Below are 25,257 nucleotides of genomic sequence, written 5' to 3'. Positions count from 1 at the left end.
CATTTCCACTGATTTAAATAATGAAATCGGAGAGAAATCACAGAAAGATTGTATTTTTATTCTTTTTCAACAGGGGGGAGGTTGGGGAGAGGGAATAGAGGTGGGGCGGATAAGGGGGAGGGCGGGTGGTACAAACACGGAGGAGGGTTTGCAAGCTGTTCACAAACAGACAAATGGGCAGATAGACGGGGGGGGGGGGGGGAGAGGAGAGAGACAGTGTGTCATGTCCCAATGAAAACAAGCAGCTTCAAAACCACTCCCAACTTAAAAAAAACTATTCACAAACTATTTTTTTTTTTTTTTTAATAACACCGTCAATTAGAAAACAACAACAACACCGGCAGAAAAGAACTCATGTGGAGGGAGACAGACGGAAAGGTAGTATTCCGACGAAGTGACCTTTTTTTCCACCCCTTTGAGGGCGTGAGTGAGTGCTGAAGTTTTATGGTGAGATGGATGTATGGATAGGGAGTGGTGGGAGGGGGAGGAGGGAGAGCGGCAGTAGAAGATTGGCAGTGAGTACATAGAAGTAGAAAGAGAGAAGAAGTCGGAGGTAAGGAAGGAAGTCAAGTCGTAGTTGGCGGATGGCAGAAAATGGCAGTGAGTTAGGAGCTGTATCTGGGTGGCAGGCTCTGGCAGTAAAAAGACCACTGAATAAAGAACCCTGTTCACTGGAATCGGCAGACGGGAGTCGAGACGCTGCCACGTCGTTGTTCTGCTCGGCAAGAGACATCGCGGTGGAACAGTCGGGTTCTGTCTTGGGTTCTCTGTCGGGGTCGGCAGTGTAGTTTGAGTACGCGACTGCGTGTGAAGGTCGGCTGCGGCTGACAGCGCGGTAATAGCTGTTGACACGACAGTGGCAGACTGGTGCTGTAGACTTTGGATAGAACAAAATAAAAAGGGGGAAGGAAACAGAGGACAGGGAAGAGTTACAACCCCCTCCCCCGCATCCTCTCTTCCTCTGTCGTTGGTCCTCACGTGTGATTCTTTTTGTTTTGTTTGTTTCTTTGTGGGGCATGAGGATGGAGAGGAGGATGAGCAGGACGTTACCTTCTTGTACAGTTAGAGCATGTTGATGTGAGAGGAGGGATGGGTGGATGGGTGGATGGGCGGAGAGAAGGAAAAGAGAGGGGAGAGGGAGACAGAGAAGAGGGGGTGAGTTCAGGGGTGAGAAGGAAATGATGCTTTGATAATTTAGTAGTACGTCTCTTTTTCCACCCAGCCTGCAGAGATGTAGAGAGAAACAGGGAAACAAGGGGAAAGAGAGAGAAGAGTTATCAAATTATTTGGTCTATTGGTTGACATTAGAGCAACATTATTATTTAAAATGAGGAGGGCCTGGGGGAGATTTTCCGGCCCAATGTCCTTAAAAGTTGTAATCCTTTTTTCCCATTACATTTGCAATTTATTCTTATCACCCTGTAAACATTTGTACTGGCATGAAATCAAAGTTGGTTTAATATTACGTAATACGATATGCTACTAGGGATGTCAGTGGTTCACTGATTAACCAACGGGAACAGTTTTGACCCTCTTGTCTATTGTTAATTGAACAGCTCACTTGGTTTCCATGGTAACCAAGTGAGCTGTCCAGCCAGGACGCACTGCGGTGCGCTGCGTGCTGAAGGAGTTTGCTCAGTGCGGCTGAAATAGTACACGTACACAAGTATGTGTTGGAGTGAATGTGTGTGTTATCTGACCTCCGGGGTTTCGGCGAAGGATGAGTTTTCGGATCTCATCGTAAACAAATATGAGGAAACTGTATGGGAACGCACAGAACCACCAGCTGGGCCTAAGGGAGGAGGAGGAGGAGGGAATGATGGAGGGGAGAGCAGTCAGTAATAAAGAACACAAAACTCATTCGTCTTCGATTTCAGGTCAAAATAATGGCATCGCATGACAATTAATTCATGAACACTGAAAGTGAACATGGAGGTCTGCACATCATGGCACTGTGATGATGTGTGGAAGCGGTACTTACTTGAGCGGGTACATCCGTAGTGCCACGTCCATGCCGGGGCAGTAGGAGAGGAAAGCAGCCAGAGCCGTTTCCTCGAACAGGCCAAAGATCAAAATCTTATTCCTGCGAGACAATAAGTGCAGAAAGAGAAGTTAGTTACAGTTGCTATCTTAATCTGCCTTTGGATCATACAATGGCTTCAAAGTGGATTTCCTCCAGGCAGCACCAGTATGCTTGTGTGCCTGGACTGTAAATGCTGTACGCAGAACAGAGCAGCTAAGGGAGAGGACAGACGGGTCAAGAGCCAGACAAGAGGGACCCAGGGGAAAGGGGAACAAACGGGCCCATAAATTGGGGCTATAAATTAAAGGTGTCAGTAAAACATGTCTCTCTAGTGACGCTCAGTGGCAGCTGTGGGAAACTGCTTTCTTCTTGTGCAACTTTCATGTTTACACCTGCTTTTGTCTACTGTACGTCAGAGAAATAGTATCAAAGTAAAGGTGGAGCGTGCATCGATCTTGTGAGAGGCTTGTGCACGTGACAGCGTCACATTTAGGCACTAATGGGGTCCTGGGCTGAGCGGTAACCAGTGTAAGCGCACGCATCCTTCTGCGTGTTGATACGGTTGGTGGGTGTAGTTCGGTAGAGAGAGAAAATAGTTCCTACATTGCACTGTTCACAACAAGGTCTGTTGATTATCTTGAGTAAACAGGTCACGATGTCTCAAAAGAGACATTGCTGTTGAGTTTTCTATTTCCATCATGTTGTAGAGAACAGACATCTCCGACACTCTCTTAAAGACAAGGCACGATGGGGCGTTTCTGAATGCAACAAAATGAGGTGAGCTGAAGTTTGGTTTGTACGTATTTTGACTTACTTCATGCCCTGCTGGAACACAGAGTTACGCCTGGTCTTGCAGATGATGACATCTGCCCACTGTACCACCACAATGCTGACGAAGAATGCCGTGTGGCACGTGAACTCCACAATCTTGCGTTGCTCATAGGTCTGGACAGAGAAAGAGGAAGGCAGGCACAAAAACCCTAATCAGATGGACACTTTTCTATACATTACTTGTCATTTAGCTGACGCTTTTATCCGACTTACAATCATGTTACATTCATACACTGTAGACAGAGCTACAGGGAACAACTCAGGGTTAAGTGTCTTGCTCAAGGACACATCGACTAGGGCGGGGATTGAACCACCAACCCCCTGATTGAAAGACAGAGCTGCTAACCACTGACCCACAGTCGCCGCTATACATTTATGTTCATGTTTGTGTTTTTGATCATTCAAAGATTCCTGTTGGTGAAGGAAATATTCAGCCGAACACTGATACTCTGTGGGATCACTCGTACCCATTGCTGCCCGTAGCTGTCCTCCAGGTCATTGTTGGAGCGATCGTCCCAGTTGAGCCGGATGCCGACAAGCACGGCCGGCAGAAAACCGTTTTCAGCCATGATGACGAAGTAGGCGAAGAACCCGCCGAGAGCTTGGATCATACCTGCAGAGGCAGAGTTCGACACCTGTTATAATCACTGGATATTATGACGAGTTGCCAGAAAAGAAGGAAAACCCGACCAGCCATCAATGAGAATTGTATAAACAAAAATGATTTATTTGTTGTATACAGATTTGTGAATCATAAAAACAAACGCTGTTGACTGCAGTAAAATCATGTTGATATCAAGGTGCTGTCAGACAGCCAATATCTTTGGGTTTCCATTGTCTAAGAACACTGATGACAGCATGCGGTGAGCAAACAGAACGTAACCCTATGAGATCTGCAGGTGTAGAGCGGTTTGTGTGTGGGACAGTTTGGGCCCAGTAAAGGTTGTCAGATTTCTGCATGTACGCATATGGTCTTGCATGTTGGCAATACTTGCACAAATTATAAGGGACCCTGGATTTTTGATTTGTATTAATTAATTATTTAATATATATCTTTTAAAAATATATCTATTTACTTCAGATTTATTTTCATTATAAATAGTCAATATAAATATTTTAGTGTACTTAACTGAACCTCCCCCCAAATTAAACTAAAAGAAGTATATTAAATAATAATAATAACAACGATTTATATATATATCTTTGTTAGAATTATTGAAAATATTGTAATAATATATATGTATATATATATATTTTCAATAACTTAAATACTTTATTTAAGTATGAACAATGTTTTAAATGTATACAATTAATACATATATGTAGTAAATGCTACACACTGGCCTGTACTGTGTGTAGAATAACACAAACAGGGCACCTACCGATCTGTCCATAGGCGATACTGATGAGTCTCTCATTAACCAGTTTGTCCCTCAGTGGGTTCCTGGGCTGCCGCTTCATGATGTCACTCTCTGCGGCCTCGTAGGCCAGAGAAATGGCTGGTACCTGATGGAGGAGACAGACAATGCTGGTATAGGGATTTCATGTGTCGGCAGTGAACACATTTATATCTGGGTATGTTTTTGCTTTGGTTTATTTGAACACTACACTTTCCAAGCATGACAAACTGGACTGATCTCACACTGCCACCTAGTGACCTTTTTTTGTGTATACACTTTTTAGGCATAACCTTGAACTCAACTTCAGAGCTAAATGGAGGGATTGTTTTCCAGTTGATACGGTCTGTAGGTCTGGAGTGGCTGATGCTAGAGGAGGGGGGGGGACGGACTTAAAAGGTTACAACTCGATGCAGAAAACTCTGAACGCAACAGACGTGATGCACGTGCGTCCTGTTTAGGTGCTAAACAAAATACGAGAGGAGTTTTGGTGAGGGCGGCTGAGTTTGAGCAGCAGAGTACACCCTGGGTACATCCCAGGTCTGTTAATTGTCGTTTCCTCGCTCTTTGCTTGAACCAGAAGTTGTTCTGTGCCGCCGCATTGACGGTCGTCCAGTGATGGAGATGTGACCCTCGAGTTGACACATATCTCTTCTATTTCTATTACTAATATTGAATAAAAGATAATGGCAGTAAATGCATCTGTTTTTAAATTATGAATCATTGCAAATATAGACAAAATAAATCATGTATAGAAACATGTAAATAATCCATAATTTTTTTATAATCACATGCCTAGAGATTCCCACCCCTGGTTGATGGTGTAGGGTGGGCTTGCATGGTTTGCTGCAATCAGGTTTGCCCACCACAAATGATGTTCAGCATCTTTCAGATTGTAAATGTTTTCATATGACATTGTTCCAATTCTGTGATTCATGCAGCTCAGTTGAACATTCTTCGGTGACTAACCTGTGTGTCGCCCTGATGATAACCAGACATCGCCGTGTATCTACTGCCACCTGAGTACCCGTCTGACAGTTGACATGTTTGTGTCCAGCTGAGCTCTTCTGGTTCACAGTGCATGCGTGGGTGTTTAAAGATCATGGACGTGCGAGCCGAGTGTGGGGGGGCCACCTGTGAGTTCACACTTCGGAGCTGCTTGCTACAGTGTGTGAGTGTGAGTGTGTCTCTTCTGTTACCATGTCTGTTCCCAGGTCGATGCAGAGGATGGTGATGGTGCCCAGAGGCAGCGGGATGTTGACCAGGATGAAGAACAGGAAGGGGGTGATCTCTGGGATGTTGCTGGTCAGAGTGTACGCAATGGATTTCTTCAGGTTGTCAAAGATCAGACGGCCTGTCGGGATGAAGGAGAATGAAAGGTGAATAAAATAAACGCTAGACCTCTGAACAGGTGGAGCCCCTTAACCTGTTGAACTCTGCAATAGAAATGGTCCGGCAGTGCCTGCATTGGTATTATTGCTCACTGTGATGTCATTTCGTGGCGTATCCTCAAATGCTTCACATCCCTTAAGTGTGGAGGGATACAACCTTGCAGTTGTATCCCTCCGGGGAACCCATGGAGTTGCAGTCCATCCATGTCTGTCCAAAATGTCATCACTTAATCATTTTATCAAATTAGCATGGCAATTTGTGAGTTTTGGTCAACCATATTTTCTTCCAAACAATTCTGAATGTAGAAACATGAAGGGAATATTTTTCAACACAACAAACATCATCTGAACTATGAACATATTTGAGATGTTGACATATGTTTCGTCAGACGAAAAAGAAAGACTCTTTATCTTTCTGCTGCAACTCCTGCTTTTTATTTTAGATTGATTGAAACAGAATCATCCCAGTTAAATAACACAAATGATGGAAATACCGCTAGCTCTATGAAATACATTAGTATTGTTATTAACATTGCATTCGCAAGTATGTGCAACCTACATGACTGTCACCTAAAAAGTATACCCCTGAGCCCGATGCTAGCTCAACTTTAGCTAGACTCTTTCTTTGCCCCCTTTCTCGTTCCTCCCTCACCTTCTTCTACTCCAGTGACGATGGAGGCAAAGTTGTCGTCCAGCAGGATCATGTCGGCAGCCTGTTTGGACACGTCGGACCCAGAGATTCCCATGGCGACGCCAATGTCAGCCTTCTTCAAGGCGGGTGAGTCGTTCACACCGTCGCCTGTCACGGCCACGATGGCACCCTGACAGAAGAGGAGGACACGCATTTCAGGGTTTTCATCCCTGTCCGGGACGCACAACGCTAAGAACCATGAGCTTGTCTGCATGTGTGTCCTGTGAATGTACCTGTCTCTGGCAGCCTTCTACAATGATGAGTTTCTGCTGCGGGGAGGTTCTGGCGAAGACGATCTCTGTGTGGTTCTTCAAAATATCATCCATCTGATCCTGATCGAGGTCTTTCAGATCTGTGCCATGGATCACACAGGCCTTGGCGTCCCTACACAATGCAAATAAAAGCAAAAATACTTTTGTTTAACAAATCATAAAAACTACTGTGATATAAAAGGTGCTGCAAGTAAAAGACCAGACTGTTCGATGGCGTGTTCGGGCCGTTGTAGGTTATAATAAATAAACTACGGCGCTTGGGGAGGATTCTGTACTGAACAATACAAATATGCGTTTTCTTTCATGTTCATGTTGACATAACATGTATAATATATTTTGCACTCCCATTACCGCAGTGTTTTACGGTGTCCTCTGTGGTGTGATGAGGTTCATCCAACCTTGCAAAGTGAAACAATGTGTTTCTTTGGCTTTTTTGTGACTTTAATCTCAGAGAATTTCAGATTGATTTACCTCCAATGACCTAAAACAATGTTGTAAAACAAGCATCGGCTATATAAAAGTGATTGTAAAAGTCCAATCTATATCTTGCAATGTATGGAATTAAATTTACAGTTACAGTTTACCTCGGGTTGACCTGGCTGACGGGGATGTTGAGGCGTGCAGCAATGTCTTCCACTGTCTCGTTGCCCTCGGAGATGATGCCCACACCCTTAGCAATGGCCTTGGCTGTGATTGGGTGGTCACCAGTCACCATAATTACCTGAAATATAGGAGGAGGATGAAGAAGATAAAGAGGTTGGCGATGAAAGGGAAGGAAAAAGAGACAAAAATAAAACAATAGAAAAAAGCAAACAGTTAATATAGAAGGAATAGGATAAAAAGAAGAATTAAAGGAATGGGGAGAAGAGAAAAATAATACAATTCATACATTGTTAATTAATCTAAAAATGTGCGTGGCAGTCATCTACATCCTGGTGGATGCCATGTTCTGCTTTTTGAAATGCCAGACTTGAAAGGTGCCCACCTTGATGCCAGCGGAGCGGCATTTGCCCACGGCGTCGGGCACGGCAGCACGAGGAGGGTCGATCATGGACATAAGGCCAATGAAGCAAAGGTTGTCTGTCTCGAAGTTGACATCATCTGTGTCGAAGGCAAAACCTTTGGGGTACTTGTCCTCTGGCAGGAACACGTGGCAGAAACCTGGAGGGATTAGGGACGAATTAATTATATATAATGCTATGCAATAAAATACAGACTCATAAAAACTTTATCGGTAAGTTCAAATTCCACTACTTTTTGTTGAATTACAACTGTGTTCCATCATCCTTACCCAGTACTCGCTCTCCCAGTCCTCCCAGTTCCATATAGGAGTTCTGGAAGGCCTCTTTCATCTCTTCGTCCATGGGCTGCTCCTTGCCTTGCACCATGATGCTGGAGCTGCGGTCGAGGATCCTCTCTGGGGCTCCTTTCATCACCAACAGGTAGCGGTTGTCGTTTTCATCATCATTTTCATGAATTGAGAGCTGATAGGAAAAGATTGTAACGTGAGCATGATAACCTTTTCAGAGGTTTGAGGTGTTCTTGCATGTTTAAGCCCATTTACTACAAATGAAAGGGGACGGACCTGGTACTTGTTGGTGGAGTTGAAGGGGATCTCGGCCACCTTCTTGTTCTTCTCTCTCATGGCTTTGACTGGGCCACAGGACAGCTCGATACACTTCAGCAGGGCGGACTCAGAGGCATCGCCGGCCACCTCGCGCTTAAGGATGGGCAAAGCGTCCTGGGCGGCCTTGAACACGGCACGGTTGCACAGAGCAGCGATGCGGGCCAAAGACACCCATGTTGCAGAGCTTTTGTCGAAGGAGGAGCCTAGAGAATAATAATGAGGTTATCAATGTAATAATAGTTGGCAACCACGTTAGTCACCCTTTAGTTGGGTCCATGTTACAATGTGTCAGGGTGAGAAGAGTAAGCCAAAGCCTTGTGGAGCTCATGTGATGAATGACAAGAATGTCGTCTCCTTTGAAAGGCAAAGCCTACATTGGAGAAAAGTGCAGAGACAAAGGCACGTCTACAGGTTCTAATCTACAAACAAACGTAATAACAATAATAATAATAATGCATATTATTTGTAACGCACTTTTCATTCAAAAGAATCTCAGAGAGAAACTCTTTTGAGATGGAACAATGAAGCCTGATGATCGATTTCAAAGCTAACACTTGATAGAGCTCAGACGACATGAATCCATCAGAAAGAAAGATGGGACGGTATTATGGACAAATGTTCATTTTGGATTGAATCATTTTGGATGGAGTAATTGGTGCTGCCAGAGAGGTCACTGAATATATTGCAGGACGTCTTAATGCGCGCTGCATGGAAGCAGGGACAGAGGGTGGGCAAATCTCACCGGACTGGTCCTCGGTGGTGTCGGCCTCGTGGATCTGGTTGTCGAACCACATGTGGGCCACGGTCATCCGGTTCTGGGTCAGGGTGCCCGTCTTGTCGGAGCAGATGGTGGAGGTGGAGCCCAGGGTTTCCACGGCCTCCAAGTTCTTCACCAGGCAGTTCTTGCGAGCCATTCGCTTGGCCGTCAGAGTCAGACACACCTGAGAGAGGTCGCAACAGTGAGGAGAGGAGGAACGACAGAAAGGAGTGGGACAAAAAGGAGAGACGGAACCAAAGGAGAAAGAAACATTATTAGTATCCGCGTGTGAAACTAACATTCGAGATGAACATCTCCAGGTATAAAACTAACTTGGTGTCATACTGTACCTCAAACTATAAAGCACACCCAGGAAGAAACCCGCCCGACACCTAGAGACGTTCATTCTGCTCTTAACAATGCTTAAAAATCAAAATGCACTAAAATCTTAACCTCCTTTCCGAAAATTCAAAACAGCCCAAACAGCGGAGATGCAGAGGGAGAGAGAGAGGGAGAGAGAGAGAGAGAGAGAGAGAGAATGAGGCGTGAACGAGTGAAGTGTTGAAGCAGAGCGGCGGGTGCGTTTTGCCATCATGCCAAATACGGTTAAAGACCCGTGGGCCAAACAGAACTAGCCAAGCAGAGAAAGGCCGAATTCATTTCAAGAAGCTGACTGGGCATTAGCCTAATATCATTACATTAGCTAGCCGTTGTCATTGCAGGCAGCACCACGACTGGCCTGGAAGAGAGAGAGAGAGAGCCAAACGGAGAGAAAGATGGAGAGAACACAAACACAACAAACACATGTGGGGCTGCTTTGGGAGAAGGAGAGATGTAAAGACAATACACCACCGTCACCACGGGAACAGGTGCTGACACAGAGAGAATGTTAAAAGCACATCAGAGATGCACACAAGAGACATACAGCGACATTAACAACAACAACAACATCAACAACAACAACATACCAAACAGGACAAGACAACATCGGACTGAAAACACTGAACGCACAATCAGACGTGGGTGAAACCACAAACTGCTTGGGGTCGAGTAATCTAGAGTTTGAGGGCCAATTAAGTCTAAAGTACAAAGATGGGGAGTTGGCTGGCTCATCAAAAAAAGAGACATGTCATGGCAACAACAATGTAAAGAACATTTTTAAAAGCTCTTACTGTTTTCTCAGATTTTGTGTGGCTTCTTAGATTTCTCTAATATATGAAATATATAAAGTACAAAAATACTCTTTGACCCAAGTCTGCACAAAAACACTGGGAACGGAGGAAAAACGTCTCCAAATGAAGAATGATACAACTGGACAACTCAAAAATAGAGCTGCATGATATTGGAAAAAACTTTTTTTCTCCCTTTCGGATGTATTTTGTGACATCAAAAATACAGGAATATTCACTCTGAAGATAAATGTATCAATCCGGTGAGTTTACAGAGCAAAGATTAAGAGGCTTGATAAACTATTGATAAACATAAGCTTGTGCTCTGACGAGCAATTACATCATTAACACATTAGTTTTATAGATTTGAATGCCGATGACGCAGCAACAAAGTTCCACCTGCAGAGCATTGTAAACGAGACAGGGTCTGGGTTTCAAGACGGATCACCAAAGACCCCTCACACACACTGAGGACACGCTGTCCTGGATAACAGTCGCACCGGGAGCCCCATTCCTCCCTGCAGGCCTTTCCAAGCCGCCCTACTAGAGACCGAAGCAAAGCCCTCGGAGGGGCCCAGCCAGCTCCATGGAGAGGATCCTCCGACACCAAGCGTCCATCCATGAGTTGAACCCCCAACACGGACCCATACAAATATTCTGATTCATTATGAAACTGTGGCAGGTCTACCTAGTTCGGGCTGCATGATATATTGTCTAGGTCCTAGACAATATATCATGCAGCCCGAACTAGAAATACTAACATTCCTGTCTCTCTCACGGATGAGAAAACACAACCTTTCTCACACACACACACACACACACACACACACACACACACACACACACACACACACACACACACACACACACACACACACTTGTTATGCCTCTGCCTACTCACAGTGACCGTGGCCAGCAGTCCCTCTGGCACGTTAGCAACAATGATGCCAATGAGGAAGATGACGGCCTCCAGCCAGGAGTAACCCAGGACGATTGACAGCACAAAGAAGGACACGCCAAGGAAGACGGCCACGCCTGTGATGATCTGGATGAAGTGCTCGATCTCCTTGGCAATGGGAGTCTGGGGAGTCGAAGAAGAAGTTGTTTGGATTGTTTGAAGAAGATGATTGACTGTATTTTCTATCCTCAAGTACAATCGTTAAGCAATGAAATTTGACCTCTGCACTTCAGCATTTTAGGAGCAGTGAGCCGCTGTGAAGCAACTTGGGGTTATTTGTTTAAATAGCTTGTTTTTACACTTGAAGCTGAGGACACCTAATACATGTAGTACATTTTTGAGCTGTTAGTATGTGAATGAGCAACTGAACGGTCACATGAATCAGCCTGTTTAGCAAGAAATCTCCTTTATGTTGCTTGTAAAAGACACAGCGGACCATTGTGGGATAATGAACAGTAACGAGTACGGTACCTTGCCAGACTCCAGGCCTGAGGTGAGCGTGGCGATGCGGCCCATCACTGTGCGATCGCCAGTGCACACGACGATGCCGCGCGCCGTTCCTGAACAATAAGAGAAGAGGGAGCTGTGTTTTTAGTTTCTTTTCAATTATTAACTTCTTTAATTTGTTTCAGAAAAGATGAAGACAGAGGAAAACAGAAAAGCAGGAAGAAAATGATTAAAGCAGTAAACACTCAGATTTTAGAAGTTGAAACTAAATTAACATTTGACCAAATGATTGATGCCATTTCTGTACAACAAAAGACTTCAAACGAGTATGCCATCGATTATCATTTTCTGTAATCAACTAATGAATTAATCAACTAATCATTTAGGCTCTACCTGTGTAAACGGTTGTGTAGTTTAGCTTATAACACAACATGATATTCTATTTTAATTGTAAAGAAACTAAAGTTGTCAGATAAATATATAGTGGAGTTCAAATTACAATATTTCCCTCTGAGATATAGTGGAGAAAGAGAAATACTCAAGTAAAGTACGAGTGCCTCACATTCGTACTTAAACATCACTGAATTCATTCATTGTTGAAGGCATCACACAAATGCAGGGGGTGTAGCTATTAATCTGACCATGTGACCAGTATCAGAAGTCTGGTCAGCATCACGTATGGACAGAGTTGAGAGCCGTGGCACTTGGATAGTAAATGCAATGTAACAGTGTGTCCACAGGAGGGCCCCACGCATCATGGTGCTCCTGTTGTACCACTGTGGGGAACTTAGTGTGAGTCGGAGGGGTCGTCACGGTGATATATTGGGATGGAACAGGCACAGTGGGTTTCACGTTTTCAGTCAGTGTGCCACTGAGCACCAAACACTTTGACCGTGGCCTACAGCGAGAGCTAATGTGCAGTATCTTTGTTTGCAGGACTATCTGAGCACTGAAGCGGAACAATACAAACATACCTGCAGCCATTCGAACACACACACACACACACACACACACACACACACACACACACACACACACACAGAGAAATAAAATGTTTTGTAAAGTACATGTGACGAATATGATGGTACATAATAACAATGATTTAGGTTTCTGATAGCGTGCATGTGACCTTACCCTCGACACAGTTGGTGGAGAAGAAGGCAATGTTGCGGGTTTCCAGTGGGTTGTCATGGGTGCAGTCAGGTGACCTGGTCTGGGGCTCTGATTCACCGGTCAGGGATGAGTTGTCCACCTGGGTAAGTGTGCAAGAGAGAGGCAGAGGGACAAAGAGAAAGATGAGGGCGCTATGTACAGAGCCAGATTGCTTTGTTCGTGCTTTGCCTGTCTCTATTGATTATCTGTGTTGCTGTGCAGAGGTTCTTTTAATCAAAAATTATTTCCCAGATAACATTCTGAGGCTGATTTGAGGAGCATATGAGGGAAACCAGAGTCTGGGTTTGTCCTCAGATTGCACCATTGGTGGTGAAGCAGAACTTTAAAAGCAATCAGGTCAATGTTTACAAAGCGGTTATAGTACAATGAATTCAGAATAGGGGGGTTTTCAGGTTACAATTGATCGCTCGACACATCGGGTTGATTCCAAAAGTGGTGAATGGAAATTCACTCGTATTTTCCACTTTTACTTTAACTTCTATTGTGCAACCACATCTTTACTGCCACTAACAGCGAATGAGTTGCATGTGTTTACAGCTGGCTCCATCCTGGCATCCGGACCGAGCTGCACTTGACGAGCGTACAATGCTGCTTGTTGATCTCTGAAGAGCGAGAGGGTGAACGCACACCCGCGTTGGAGAGGTGCTGACCACCAAGTGTGAAGGAAAGTAGTTGCACACCTTTAGCCACGCTACAAAACAAGTTTTTCTTGTGTAGCAAATGGGCTACAACGGCATCTGTCGCATAACAACAATAAATGATCCTCGAGTCCTCCTTGGCTTTTTTTCCGTGACTGCAGGAGTGAATCTGTGCCTGGAACCCACCTTGCAGCCGTGGGAGGAGACGACGCGGAGGTCAGCGGGGATCCTGTCTCCTCCTTTTACCTCCACCAGGTCTCCGGCCACCACCTGCTCAGCATTGATCTGCATCTTCTCTCCCTCACGGATCACCAGGGCTTGCTGGGTACAAAGAAAGAGTGAGAGAGAGAGAAGAAGAGAGAGAGAACGATAAAGAGAGAGCAAATATGTAAAGCCAAAAAAGAACACAAACTATTATCGAGAGAAAAGATGAAACAATGAAAGCAATTAAAGGATAAATCACAGATTTGAGTGTGCTCGCTGTGACAGCATGATACTGTGGACTGCAGCTTCATAAAATATAGTTGTCCACCTCATAAACACCTGCTTTACTTGGAAACCCAATGTAATATAATTATTATGACCTGATTTGTTTTCATTACTCAGGCTTAGCATCTCCAGGAATAACTCTGTGAATTACTGTCAGTGCTTACTGTCAGGGTTGAGCTGATGAACAATGCCATCGTTCATCCCCGATTGGCTGACCACTGAGTCCAACATCTTGATTTACCCCCCCCCAACGTGGATGGATGAAAGCAGATTAAGTAATATTTGCATGATCTATATGTATTTTCTTTTGTCGCTACCAGCCACATTCAGCATTACGAAAATGTATTAGCTCGGGTTTTGGCAAAAGTCAGTTGCCAAATGTTGCGAAAGTGTGTAACTGAGACTCAGGAACAAAGAACATTTTTTTTTGGAATACCTCTTTAAAATCGAATATTTAATTAAAGCGCCTGTTTTCATTTATTGTTTTATTTACAAGCATTAATTCACTTTTCAATTGTAAGAAATATATTGTTGCCATCTTCTAAATATGGTGTATATATTATGATATTTTGAAATAATTTACAGCGTTACAAAGGAATTTGACTTTTCTTTAACCGCTTGCCTAACATTTGAATTTGTGGAATCCATTTGAAAGCCTAAATCACCATTTTGTTTAGTTAAACCCTTTTGGCAACACGTATCACAAAAGCGGATCACAATCTCCTGGTTGAAGTACCTGAGGGACCATGTTCTTAAAGGACTCCATGATCTTGGAGCTCTTCGCTTCCTGGAAGTAGGAGAAGCAGCCGGTAATGATGACGACGGCTGACAGCACGATACCCAGATACAGCTGCAAAGAGAGGCAGAGAAACAAAGATGAGACCTCATGTTTAACTTCACCTTTATCTAAAAATGTATCACATGAGAGGCAACAGACAAGTGGAGAGACACAGACAGAGAGGCCGAGTTGAAAAATCAGTCATTCTGTCACGCTATTTCAGGAAGTTCAGGCTTCTGAATACAACCAAATAAGCCTTTTATTTATGTCCCATCTATGTCCTGTACCATCTGATGTAACTGTGTAACTAGTAATCGGTGTGAGTATATAATCCGGGTGTGTAACTCATGCTGACTTGTCACAGTTGTTCTTTCAACCCCCCCCCCCCCCCCCCCCCCCCCAGTCCTCCCCTGTAGTCTGAACCAAGTATTTTGTCCTGTCATGCTGTGTGTGTCAGCGTTGCTTAGCCTCAGTCCCCCGGCTCTACTCTGCGTAGTGACCCCGACATGAACCGGTGCTGACCCCTGAGCGCCCTCTTTTAGACACGCACTCCCCACGGCGGGCTTAAGCGCGGATGCTAACAGGTTGGCATATGTCACATAATTCAGACAAACGGCTGACACAACCTTTAACACTGACAAAGCTAGGTCCCTGAGGAGTGGTGATTCAGCTAAACACTTGTTGAGTGATGTGCTGGAGGACACACACACACACACACACACACACACACACACTGGACTTCTCTCTTGGTTGATTCTCTGGTGTTTTTTTATATCTGGCTTCTCACAGGTACTGCACAAGTAGTGGTGGGACTGAGAATTCCTCCTACAGTCTAGGGTTGGGCGATATTGGAAATGCCCTACTGACAACAACGATATACGAACTTATCGTCCAAAAAAAGCTGAAGAGAGAGATGCACACAGATATAGATATCTATGGGTGGCGGCGCTTTTGTTGAAATTCACCTCTGGGGAGTGGGTTTCATTATTTGTATTTTTATTAAACCATCCATTAGTTCTTTGGAGCAGTATTAATAAGTAGGATGATAAAATAAAATCGTTTATTTGGGTTCAGATAGGTATAAACTGTGTAAAACATTTTCCCTACTGTGTAATATTTCATCTGTTTGTGATGTAGTTGCCCAGGAAGATGTGTGTGTTGCAGTGGCCTTGGTGCTCTTACTGTTATAGATGTTCATGGTAAGGTAGACGTGTTCTTTTAAATGGATCAAATATGATCTCTTGATTACATTTTGCATGCAGAAAATCTCACGCTCTTTCTCTCTACTAGCTCGAGATGTTGTGGCAAAACTGGCAGAGGACCGCATCTCCTCACTGAAGGACTTGGCGTGGCTTTCTCAGCTGCGTTACTTCTAGGAGGATGGAGAAGTGATGCCGCGCATGATCATCACTTGCTTGCAATATGGCTATGAATATCTGGGCAATTCCCCCGTCTTGTCATTAAACCGCTTACTGACCGCTGCTACAGGTGACTTACGGCCTATGTGATCCTTTGGCTATGGGTGGAGAGCTGCAAAATACAATATCATAGTACAACTTTGATTCTAACATACCGTAACTTCTAGAGTTAATGTCAAAAGATGTGTGATGATGTTGGTACGCCAAGGCTTCATGATAGTAGGAGACCATCTAGGAGGAAAGACTTCTGCGTATAAAGTTATTGCTGCTGCCCTTGGAGGAGACCTTTATGAAGGTTGGTGTTCCAATGAATATTAATCTTTTAGTTGCTCTATGTTGTCGTTTTTTAAATGTTTTAAATGTATTTAGTTTGAATCATAAATCGACCCCTAGCAAGTCATTCGCAAATATTTCTTGTTTTCAGCAAAGTTGATGGAGGAGTTTTCTGTGGATTATTGCATTATCAATCCCAAGGCCATCACCATGGGCCAGCTGTATGGCTGCTTTGATCCAGTTAGCCATAAGTGGTCTGATGGTGCGCTGGCCAGGAAGTAGGCGATTTCCACCTCAGGAAAATCCACAATGGATAATCTTTGATGGGCCAATTGATGCTGTCTGGGTTGAGAACATGAATACTGTGTGACAATAAGAAAGTACTTACCACTTTTACGTATTTAATGACATTTTATGCATACATTTATAGTTTTTGTAAAGGATTTCCCTCTAATTTACAGCCTTTAAATAAGATGCCACTGTCTGGTTCACTCTCCAGCTTTGTCTGATGAGTAGGTCAGTAAAACAGAGAGATGCTGCACCAGCAACTGTAGTATATAGTGTAAATATAGAAAGCACACATTTTTAAAGGTTAAAAGTTACTGTATTGTGGTTTTTGGGTGCAACCATCTGCCTAAAAGTGTGGTATGATCTACATGGAACCTCAGCAGCTGGGCTGGTCTCCTTTCATTGATTCCTACATGCATAGAGAGCTGGTGAGATCACAAACACACATGTCTGAATTGGCTCATTGATGGTAAGTTTTTGTCACTTTGTATCCTTTGGGATGTCATACGATGCGTGTTATACCTGTTTCTTTGATCTTTTGTCCCACAGATAGTGCACCTGTTTGATTGGCTAGATAAACCCTGTCTGGAGTTTAGAGACAGGGAGTGTGGCTTTGTGGTTCAAACATCTCCCATTTACTTGGCCTACAGTCTAATAAAGCCTGATGGGTTTGTAATAATTATATTAAAGTGGCCATTAATGCATGTTTCTTTCCATCAGTGTGAGTGTATGTGTTAACATTCCTGCCTATACCCAGATGAAATGTTTGCGTCAGGAGCCAATGGCACCCAGATGTCCAGCCAGTAGATAACCATGCGGCTGCAGGGTCTGTTCCTATCTGCGGTTGTATGGACTTTAGGTGGAACCATCACTGGGGACTGTCGTAAGAAGTTTGATTTCTTCTACCGCAATCTGATCATGGGCATGGATGATGAGCACCCTCGGCCTAAGACTATCAATCTTAAAAAAGACAACATCTTCCCTGAGAGGTCACAAAATTGATTCACATATATAGTTACGATACCAATTCCAAAACCTGCTTCTTTAATAATAGTAATGCCTGACGTTTTCTTATTGTTATTGTTTTTCAGACCTCATCATGTTTTTCCTGCGTACCTACCTGGCACATAAAATACCCATGCTGTTTGTTGGGCCCACTGGCACTAGCAAAGCTCCACTTGTAGGAACTGCCCACGTACGGTCTTAACACTGTTCACTGTCATATATATTGCTGTATACATTGTGTTGCCTTTGCAGCATAATTGATTATCGTTCCGTTATCGTGGACACGTGAGGACCATTATTGAGGCCAACCTATATCGTGTTAAGCAGCGATGTCATCATATGACCCCAGGCCTACGACCATCACCCATCCACCCTACAATTCTCCACTTACGTTATCCCCGGCGGGCTCGTCTTCCGTGGCAGCCTGGATGGCGTAGGCCAGGAAGCAGAGGATGGCGCCGATCCACAGCAGGATGGAGAAGCCACCAAACAGCTGGCGACAGAACTTGACCCACTCTGGGGTGGTGGGTGCCGGAGTCAGGGCATTGGGGCCATCCCTGGTCAGGTACTCTGCTGCCTTGGCATTGGTCAAACCCTGAGAGGGGCAGAGGAAGTGGAGAGGGAAAGATGTAAAGTAGATTAAAGGAGATGGATAGATGAGCAAAGATGCAAGAGGGCAGCGGAGAGGTTGGAGTTATAGAGAGGGACGCAGGGAAGGAACAGACAGAGGAAAGAGGAGAGTGTTGTGAACGGGAGATGCTGGATTGAATCATTGTAGAATCATCAGCACTGTGTTGTATCAGGAAAGAAACAACCATGAGAAGTGGAACTGACGGTCTTAAAGTGTCATTTCTGATCTGAAGTGAACGACCTACCTGGACGATATCAGTGCTGTACTTCAGGCAAACCTCCTCAACAGACATTTTGTGTTCCGTCTACAAAGAAATTAAGAATCAAAGCAAACTTAAACAAACTGTCATCAATCATCAGCTTAAAAATATACTGTGAGAAATATAATATCATTTTCTAAACTGAAAAGCAAGAAATGAATTGTTTTAGATTTGGTTGAGATGATAATATTTATTTTATTTTAGAAGAAAAGGGTTTGATCGATAAATAATACTTTAGAAATCAATATGTGTAAGTGACCAGCTCCTTCAGTTCTTTAACAAGGGATACCCTGAGGGTTTGCCAGCAAATCCTTCCACAATACGATTAACTTGCTCTGGCATATTACATCGGACAACAGCAGCTGCTACAGAAAACCACATCTCTGTTATCTCCTTTTCAAACAGGGAGATTAGATTAGAAGTGGAATCTCAGCGCTTTCAATGCTGGACTGAGGCCAAGATGCACTATCTATGAACTACTCACTGCTCGACTGGGACTTCAGGGCTTATGTTCATTCTGTCTTTCTGCGATTGATTTGAAATGAGACTTCTAGGTTGCTGTGTGCCACCAAATCTGATATGCAAAGCAGGTGAATAAGAGGCAACCACAAAATATGACACAAATTGCAGCGAGGTCGCAGGAAGGAGAAAGCGGTGCACTTACGATGGGAACTTCCTTCTTCAGGTCATCCAGATCCTTGCCTCCCTTCTTCTTGGGCGACTCCTTCTCATCCTTGTCCTGCGTGGTGGCCACGCGGTAGCTGTCCGACCGTCCATACTGAAACACACAAAGACCGCGTCAGTGAGTTTTACTCCCGTTTTCAAGTTTGTAAACAGCCGACACGTTTCTTTATTCTCACTGCTTCACAGGAAGCGCAACTGGACACCAACACAATCCAAAATCAGAGCATAAAAACAGCAGAAAGAAACTTTGATTGTCCTACTTGAATGTGTAATAACCGTGAATGTATCATGCCCAACTAAAACACTGACTGACACTCTTTTTCTTCCACTCTAAGACCCAGTCAAAAAAACTCTATTGAAACCCAGATTTAAATGTAATCCCCTGGTGTGAGAAAGGGGAACTCGACACTTCCTGATTAGATCCTGCATCATCAGAGCACAGGCATGTCTCAAGAGCTCAACTTAAACTACAATTTACACAAGGTTTGTGCGATGTCTATGGAGCTAAATCCATGCCATAGATGTCTACCCAATCTTTGGATTTGTACAATTAATCTGCGCACAGTTGATGAATCTGAATTTTTACTTTTAAGGCATGCAATGAATGCCATGAGCGTCACCGCACTCTCTCTCTCTCTCACGTTGGGCTCAGAGGTATTGTGGCATTGTCCATCGACCCAACATTAATTAACCCCACCGCTATTAAGGCTACATCGCCTGAGAGGAGGAGGAAAAATAACATCAGTCAGGAGACTGAGTGAGATGAGGCGAACATGATATGGGCCAGAAGGGAGACAGAAAGAAAAAGAACCCAGACAAAAACATGTCAGTAACATGCATCATGGTATTTTCACAACCGCCAGTGACCTACATTACTGTATGGAGGTGTGTGTGTGTGTGTGTTTGAGCCTTTTCCATCTATGCTTGAAAGTGTGTTTATGTCCGTGCAAATAGTACGTGGTTGTGAATATCTGCTGGCTGATTAATCGAAGTCTACGGCTTTGTTTTTGTGAAATAGAATTCTAACATTTTGAGTTTAATGATTAAAGCTCATCAAAATCAAACCTTCTGTAACAAGGACCAATTCTGATTGCTGGGGACCACCGTCTACAATAAATAAGAGAAAGAAATATGCCCAAAAAGGAGAAGTAATCCTAGGCTGTAAGTATTTGTTATGTCACGGTTGCCACACGCTTTTGAGCGTTTACTGGCGCAGTGTTGTCTCCCACATCACTGCATCTGAAAGGACGTTAGCTAGATAACAGTGGCTAAACAGGTTTGTCTTTAACTGATAATGTGCCGTGGTTGGCCTGGTGATATTCAAACTCTACTAGTCATTATTATTATGCCTTGTTTGAATTACCTTGGTTTACATTTTGTGAATTTGTGAGCACATTAATCCCTTTTTTAATTTTTTTTATGTATTTAATCTAACCATGTCAGTACCTCCTCTGCCCATTAGATGGCACTCTAAGGGCCACCAGTGAACCCTGGCCTATTGGTTGAGAATAGGGTGGTTCAACCCGAGAGTATTCTGGAGAAAACAATGAATATGTGCCATTGTTTTTATTAAAAAAATATATAATGAATGCAGAATTTTAGGAACTTCATCCCGAAACATGCAGGAAACTGAGCATTTGGACCGGTGGGACAATACATCAAGCTTTCAGTCCGTAAATATCAGATTCAATGCATTTCTAGAGACTTGACTTTCAATGAGCCTTTTTTCATGTAAGACATCTTGACAGATGTAATTAATAGAACTCATTCAACATGGCTGAATTTCATTTAGCAGCTTTGGTTTCAAGCTCCTGGTATTGTGCGCACTTGAATAGAACGAACTCGACTGCAGTGGGACACAACACAAATCTTGTGGGAGTGGGTTGTTTTAACTTTGCTGCAGATTTAACCAAAACTATGGAGCTAACAAATGAAGAAGAAAAAAGATTAAAGAAGGCCTCGAATCGCTCACCGCCTGCACATTACCGCTCTGAGCTGTGGCTGTATCAGCAGAACTCCATTACAAAAACAAGGTGGCTCTGATTACAACCAAATGTACTAATAAAACTAGATCCACCATATTTTCTGCATCTTTCCAAGCATCTCCAGGTATTCGGCCAACACATCCCGTAGTGAGCATGTGTTAAATTATTATTCCACCAGGTTTCTCGTTCACAGAAATGAAAAGCAGTCCAGTCAACACCTCTTTGACACAACACAGGCCTTCCTGATTTCCAAAGCTTTTCCTTAAGCAACTTCTCACAGAACTTCATCTGAATTCATCATTTTGTGGGTTTTGGTTTGGGAAGCCTTTCGCTGTCTCCCGTTCTACAGTACCACTCTCTGCCTGAACCGTAACTGATGAGCAAGGCACGAATATCACTATGTGATACTGACCGAACTGTCATTGACAGATGAATGCAGAATGTTTTTTGGCTGAAGACGGGAGTAGAGCACACACACTGTAGGAGTGAGCGGTAATGGTCCAGTTACTGGGATTAGAAACACCTGTTTCTTCTTCTATGAGGAAGTCAAAAAACTACAATAAAGGCCCACTCCTGTAAAAAACAATTTAATTAACTTTTGTGTGTATATTTAAATGGGAAAAACTACAGAATTTGTATTACATCTCCAAAAAATATGCATTATTTATTCAACCAAATAATGGTCGCTCATTTTATTGATTTTTTCAAATCAATCATGTCCCAGTAGGAGGTTGTGTTGATGAACAATCATGGTTCAGCAGCTAGTTTTAGACGCAAAGACGCATTGAGACAATTAATCGCATACTAATTGGATTGAGGAAAAAAACAACGTGAAGTCTGGGTAATTAAATGAATTCATTGTCAGTAAAAAAATAGTTGTGCATTTTGAGAACAAAACTAGCTCACTTAACCCTCTGAAGTCCTTTTCAATTGGACTTTAAGCCGAAGCTCAGCTGACATTTCCCAGAGGTATTTTCATGGTGTACATGTGTGCTGATGCATTTTGATTTGACATGTGTACATCAGGCAGGTGTTCTCCAGCACATAATGACATATTGGGATACACCCAGCGTGATGTGAGAGGGCAGAATTATTTTGGGAAAGCTGTCATGTGGATTAGTCTGCGCCCAGAGCCTTGGCACTGATTTGATGGCGGTATGCTGTTTGACATCTGCTTTTTTTCCTGAAGAGCGAAGCGAGGAGGGTGCTGACCTGTTGACAGACAACCAACTAGATTTTCGGATTACATTCTCTTACCTCTATGCAGCTCTCTATGTGCCCTATTGTTTTGCTTTAAGTGTGATCAAAGTGTAAGCATGACATTAACTTTGTACATGTGATGTCATTTTTATTACTTACTTCTCACTTAGTCATTGCATCTATATTACTGATAATTATTTATCAAAAAATCGCATAGTATTTTTTGTGAAAGCACCGGTCAACCCCACAATAACAATATCGAGGTACTCAGTCAAAAATATAATCTTTGATTTTCTCCATGTTTCCCAGCTCTAAAATCATGTACTCTTTTCTACATCTGCAGAATGCCATACACATTTCAGAATGACATCAGACTCATTTCTAGTGAAGGTTTAAGGTTTTATGATTGCCTAAATTGTGTCTGGAGAAAAGTGCCTCAACATGTGTAGTCACTAAGTGATAGTAGTACTTCTCCAGACAACACCAGCATTCGATCCTTTATGTACCCAGATCCCAATAAAAAAAAAAGGAGATGTAGATTTCTATGGTTTTCTCACAGCCAATCCCAAGTTCAAGGCAGCATATGCAACAGCCGGTATTGCCTGCACACGGCTCTCTGCATGGAGATGGCTGAGCCTGGTGGGGGCAGCGAGAAGATAACCTATGCCAACAGTGCTGACAGAGCTATGAGCGCACGCACACACACTCACACACACACAAACACACACACACACACACACACACACACACACACACACACACACACACAACTGCTTTTCAGCAGTGTTATTAAGTGAGAACTAGAAAATAAATGCTACACTTCAGTCCCAGGAGAACAGAATATACTAAAGCGGTGGGTGAACCTCTGAAGACAAGGTCCCCCCAGGAGAAAATGAAGAGTGAGAGTGAAATGAAAAGGCTGGATCTATGAAGACCTCTGTGCTCTTTAGCAGTGGTGGAAGTACATTTACGCAAGTACTTAAGGACAAGTTTGAAATACTTGTCGCCTACTTCACTTAAGTATTTCTATTTTATCTTATAAATGTTATTTATGTTTATACTTCAAGTCCACTGCATCTCAGAGGAAGATATTGTACTTTTAACTTAACTACCTTTATTTGACTATATTAGTTACTAGCCAGGCTAATTCAGATTCCTAATACAAAATATAAATCAACTAATAAACTAAGGTGTATTAAAAATAAGTAGATAGGCGTATTATTTAGAATATAAAGTATTCAAATTAGCTCTTTACTAGCTGCAACAATAAATGGAAAAAAACATTAATGCATCAATAATTAATAATCAATACCATATTACAGTATCTGTACACTGTAGAGTTACTCTGGTAACTAATTAGCTCACTGGTCCACGGCCCTACGGGGTGCTGTGGAGCTGACATGGACAGAGTTGCGAGCCACTTTCCCATTCCGAGGCGAACATGAGCCAGTTGCTAAACACGCCGCGGAGAGCCCACCCCACAATATTTTTGGCTCATAATGAAACTATGGCAAAAGAAAAATAGAATTTGGCGGGCCGCCAGAGTCTATGTAATTAATGGGAAACACTGCTGTACTGTTTGTTGGCTGTGTGTGTGAACCTGCCATGTTCCCCCCTACATGTTGCCCACTGCTAAGCAACAGAGTTGAGACAGCAGTGTTTGTCCCCACCATATGCCACCACTGAATCCATATTGGTGTTTTTTTTGCACTGTGTTTATTTGTGTGAAATCTGTGCTGTACTGTATACAGTATGTGTATACAACTTGTTCCTATGTACATGCCCGCTTTAGTGCTTTTCAGTGAGTAACACTTCTATTCCATCTGTGCAGTTGTACAGATGTTGATTGTTCTGCTTTGACTGCAAAATTAAGCATTTACGTGCACTGTATATTTATGTTTGTAGCAGTGTGTGTGACGTATCTGTGTGTGTGACGTGTTTGGCCATCTGTTAAGATGTACCCGGGCGGTCAAATCCAGCAGGTCATCAGATTACAGCTGTTTACTACACTGACAGATTAACCCACTGAACAATTATAATCCCTCTGCCATCTTTTCATCCCGGTCTCTCATTCATCCTGTAGCGTTCACTTCAATTACTACCGTGACACATCTTCTGCATTTCCTTGGCATAAATTGCACTGAATAGATTTGACTGTATTTAAATGAAAACAAGGGCAATGGCACAGTCAGTAGTAGATTAATTAGTTTGAGCAGTCAGATCGCAGATTTCATTACAAAGCATGAACAAAAAGATGGATTTTTTAGTTTGTGTGTCAAATGGTGTTAATTGTGTCGAAATGTAACTAGATGACTCAGGGTCATCTGCTGCTACGGTATAAACTGCTGATTGGTATTCCAATAACTCCAACTGCTGTGATGAAAAGCAGGTAAAAAAAACCTTTCCAGTGTACCAAGAATTTCTCTTTAAAAGAGCAAACGAATAAAACAGCTCACAGTGATCATTGTCACATCATGAGGTGGAATAAAGCACCGGAAAGCACACTTTGACTATTACAAACCTCAAGACCCCACCAATTTTCATTTTACAGGCATAGTATGACGTTTAAGGTCATTACTGAACCACACCAGGGCAAGAATATTGCCTACATTTCAGGATGCTATACCAACCTTTTGGGAGAAATGCTAAACATGACTATAAATACCAAACGTTTAATAATGTCCCAGTGAATAAAGTGTACCAATTTTAGCTCAGATGTTCTAAATGGAAGATCTTGAAAGTGTATGTGGCCTCCAGGGGAGTTTACTACTCTTGCGGTGCCACAGTGGATCATAGTAACCACACAAACACACACAAAGAAAATGGATTATCACACAGATCAGTAGACTGAGCGACCTAGAAAATACTGATGG

The 25,257-nt window shown here is 43.1% G+C and overlaps 1 protein-coding gene across 1 annotated transcript; it reads right to left on the bottom strand.

The window, feature by feature from the left end:
• Window positions 1-304: 304 nt before the first annotated feature.
• Window positions 305-18,548, bottom strand: LOC117738661 (sodium/potassium-transporting ATPase subunit alpha-3-like). Its single transcript, XM_034544666.1, has 21 exons — window positions 18,501-18,548; window positions 18,017-18,220; window positions 14,600-14,713; window positions 13,561-13,695; window positions 12,698-12,815; window positions 11,588-11,676; window positions 11,060-11,239; window positions 8,966-9,173; window positions 8,191-8,435; window positions 7,897-8,089; window positions 7,591-7,766; window positions 7,190-7,326; window positions 6,567-6,717; window positions 6,295-6,463; window positions 5,451-5,605; window positions 4,237-4,360; window positions 3,322-3,467; window positions 2,838-2,968; window positions 1,982-2,083; window positions 1,701-1,792; window positions 305-1,223 (listed from the first exon to the last, which is right to left on the bottom strand). Exons 1-21 carry the CDS (start codon window positions 18,546-18,548, stop codon window positions 1,195-1,197), a joined length of 2,946 nt encoding a protein of 981 aa, XP_034400557.1. The 3' UTR covers window positions 305-1,194.
• Between the last annotated feature and the right edge of the window lie 6,709 nt (window positions 18,549-25,257).

The sequence above is a fragment of the Cyclopterus lumpus genome, chromosome 11 (genome assembly GCF_009769545.1).
Source record: "Cyclopterus lumpus isolate fCycLum1 chromosome 11, fCycLum1.pri, whole genome shotgun sequence".
NCBI lineage: Eukaryota > Metazoa > Chordata > Actinopteri > Perciformes > Cyclopteridae > Cyclopterus > Cyclopterus lumpus.
The sequence above is the reverse complement of the archived record's forward strand: the minus strand, read 5'-3'. Positions and strand labels throughout refer to the sequence as shown.

Excerpts from the sequence above, each read along its gene's own strand:
- LOC117738661 (XM_034544666.1), bottom strand. The coding sequence starts at position 18,548 with ATGTCTGTTGAGGAGGTTTGCCTGAAGTACAGCACTGATATCGTCCAG. Across the intron at positions 12,816-13,560 it reads TCTCCTCCCACGGCTGCAAG|GTGGACAACTCATCCCTGAC; the intron begins GTGGGTTCCAGG and ends ACACTTACCCAG. Across the intron at positions 11,240-11,587 it reads CAGGCCTGGAGTCTGGCAAG|ACTCCCATTGCCAAGGAGAT; the intron begins GTACCGTACTCG and ends TCGACTCCCCAG.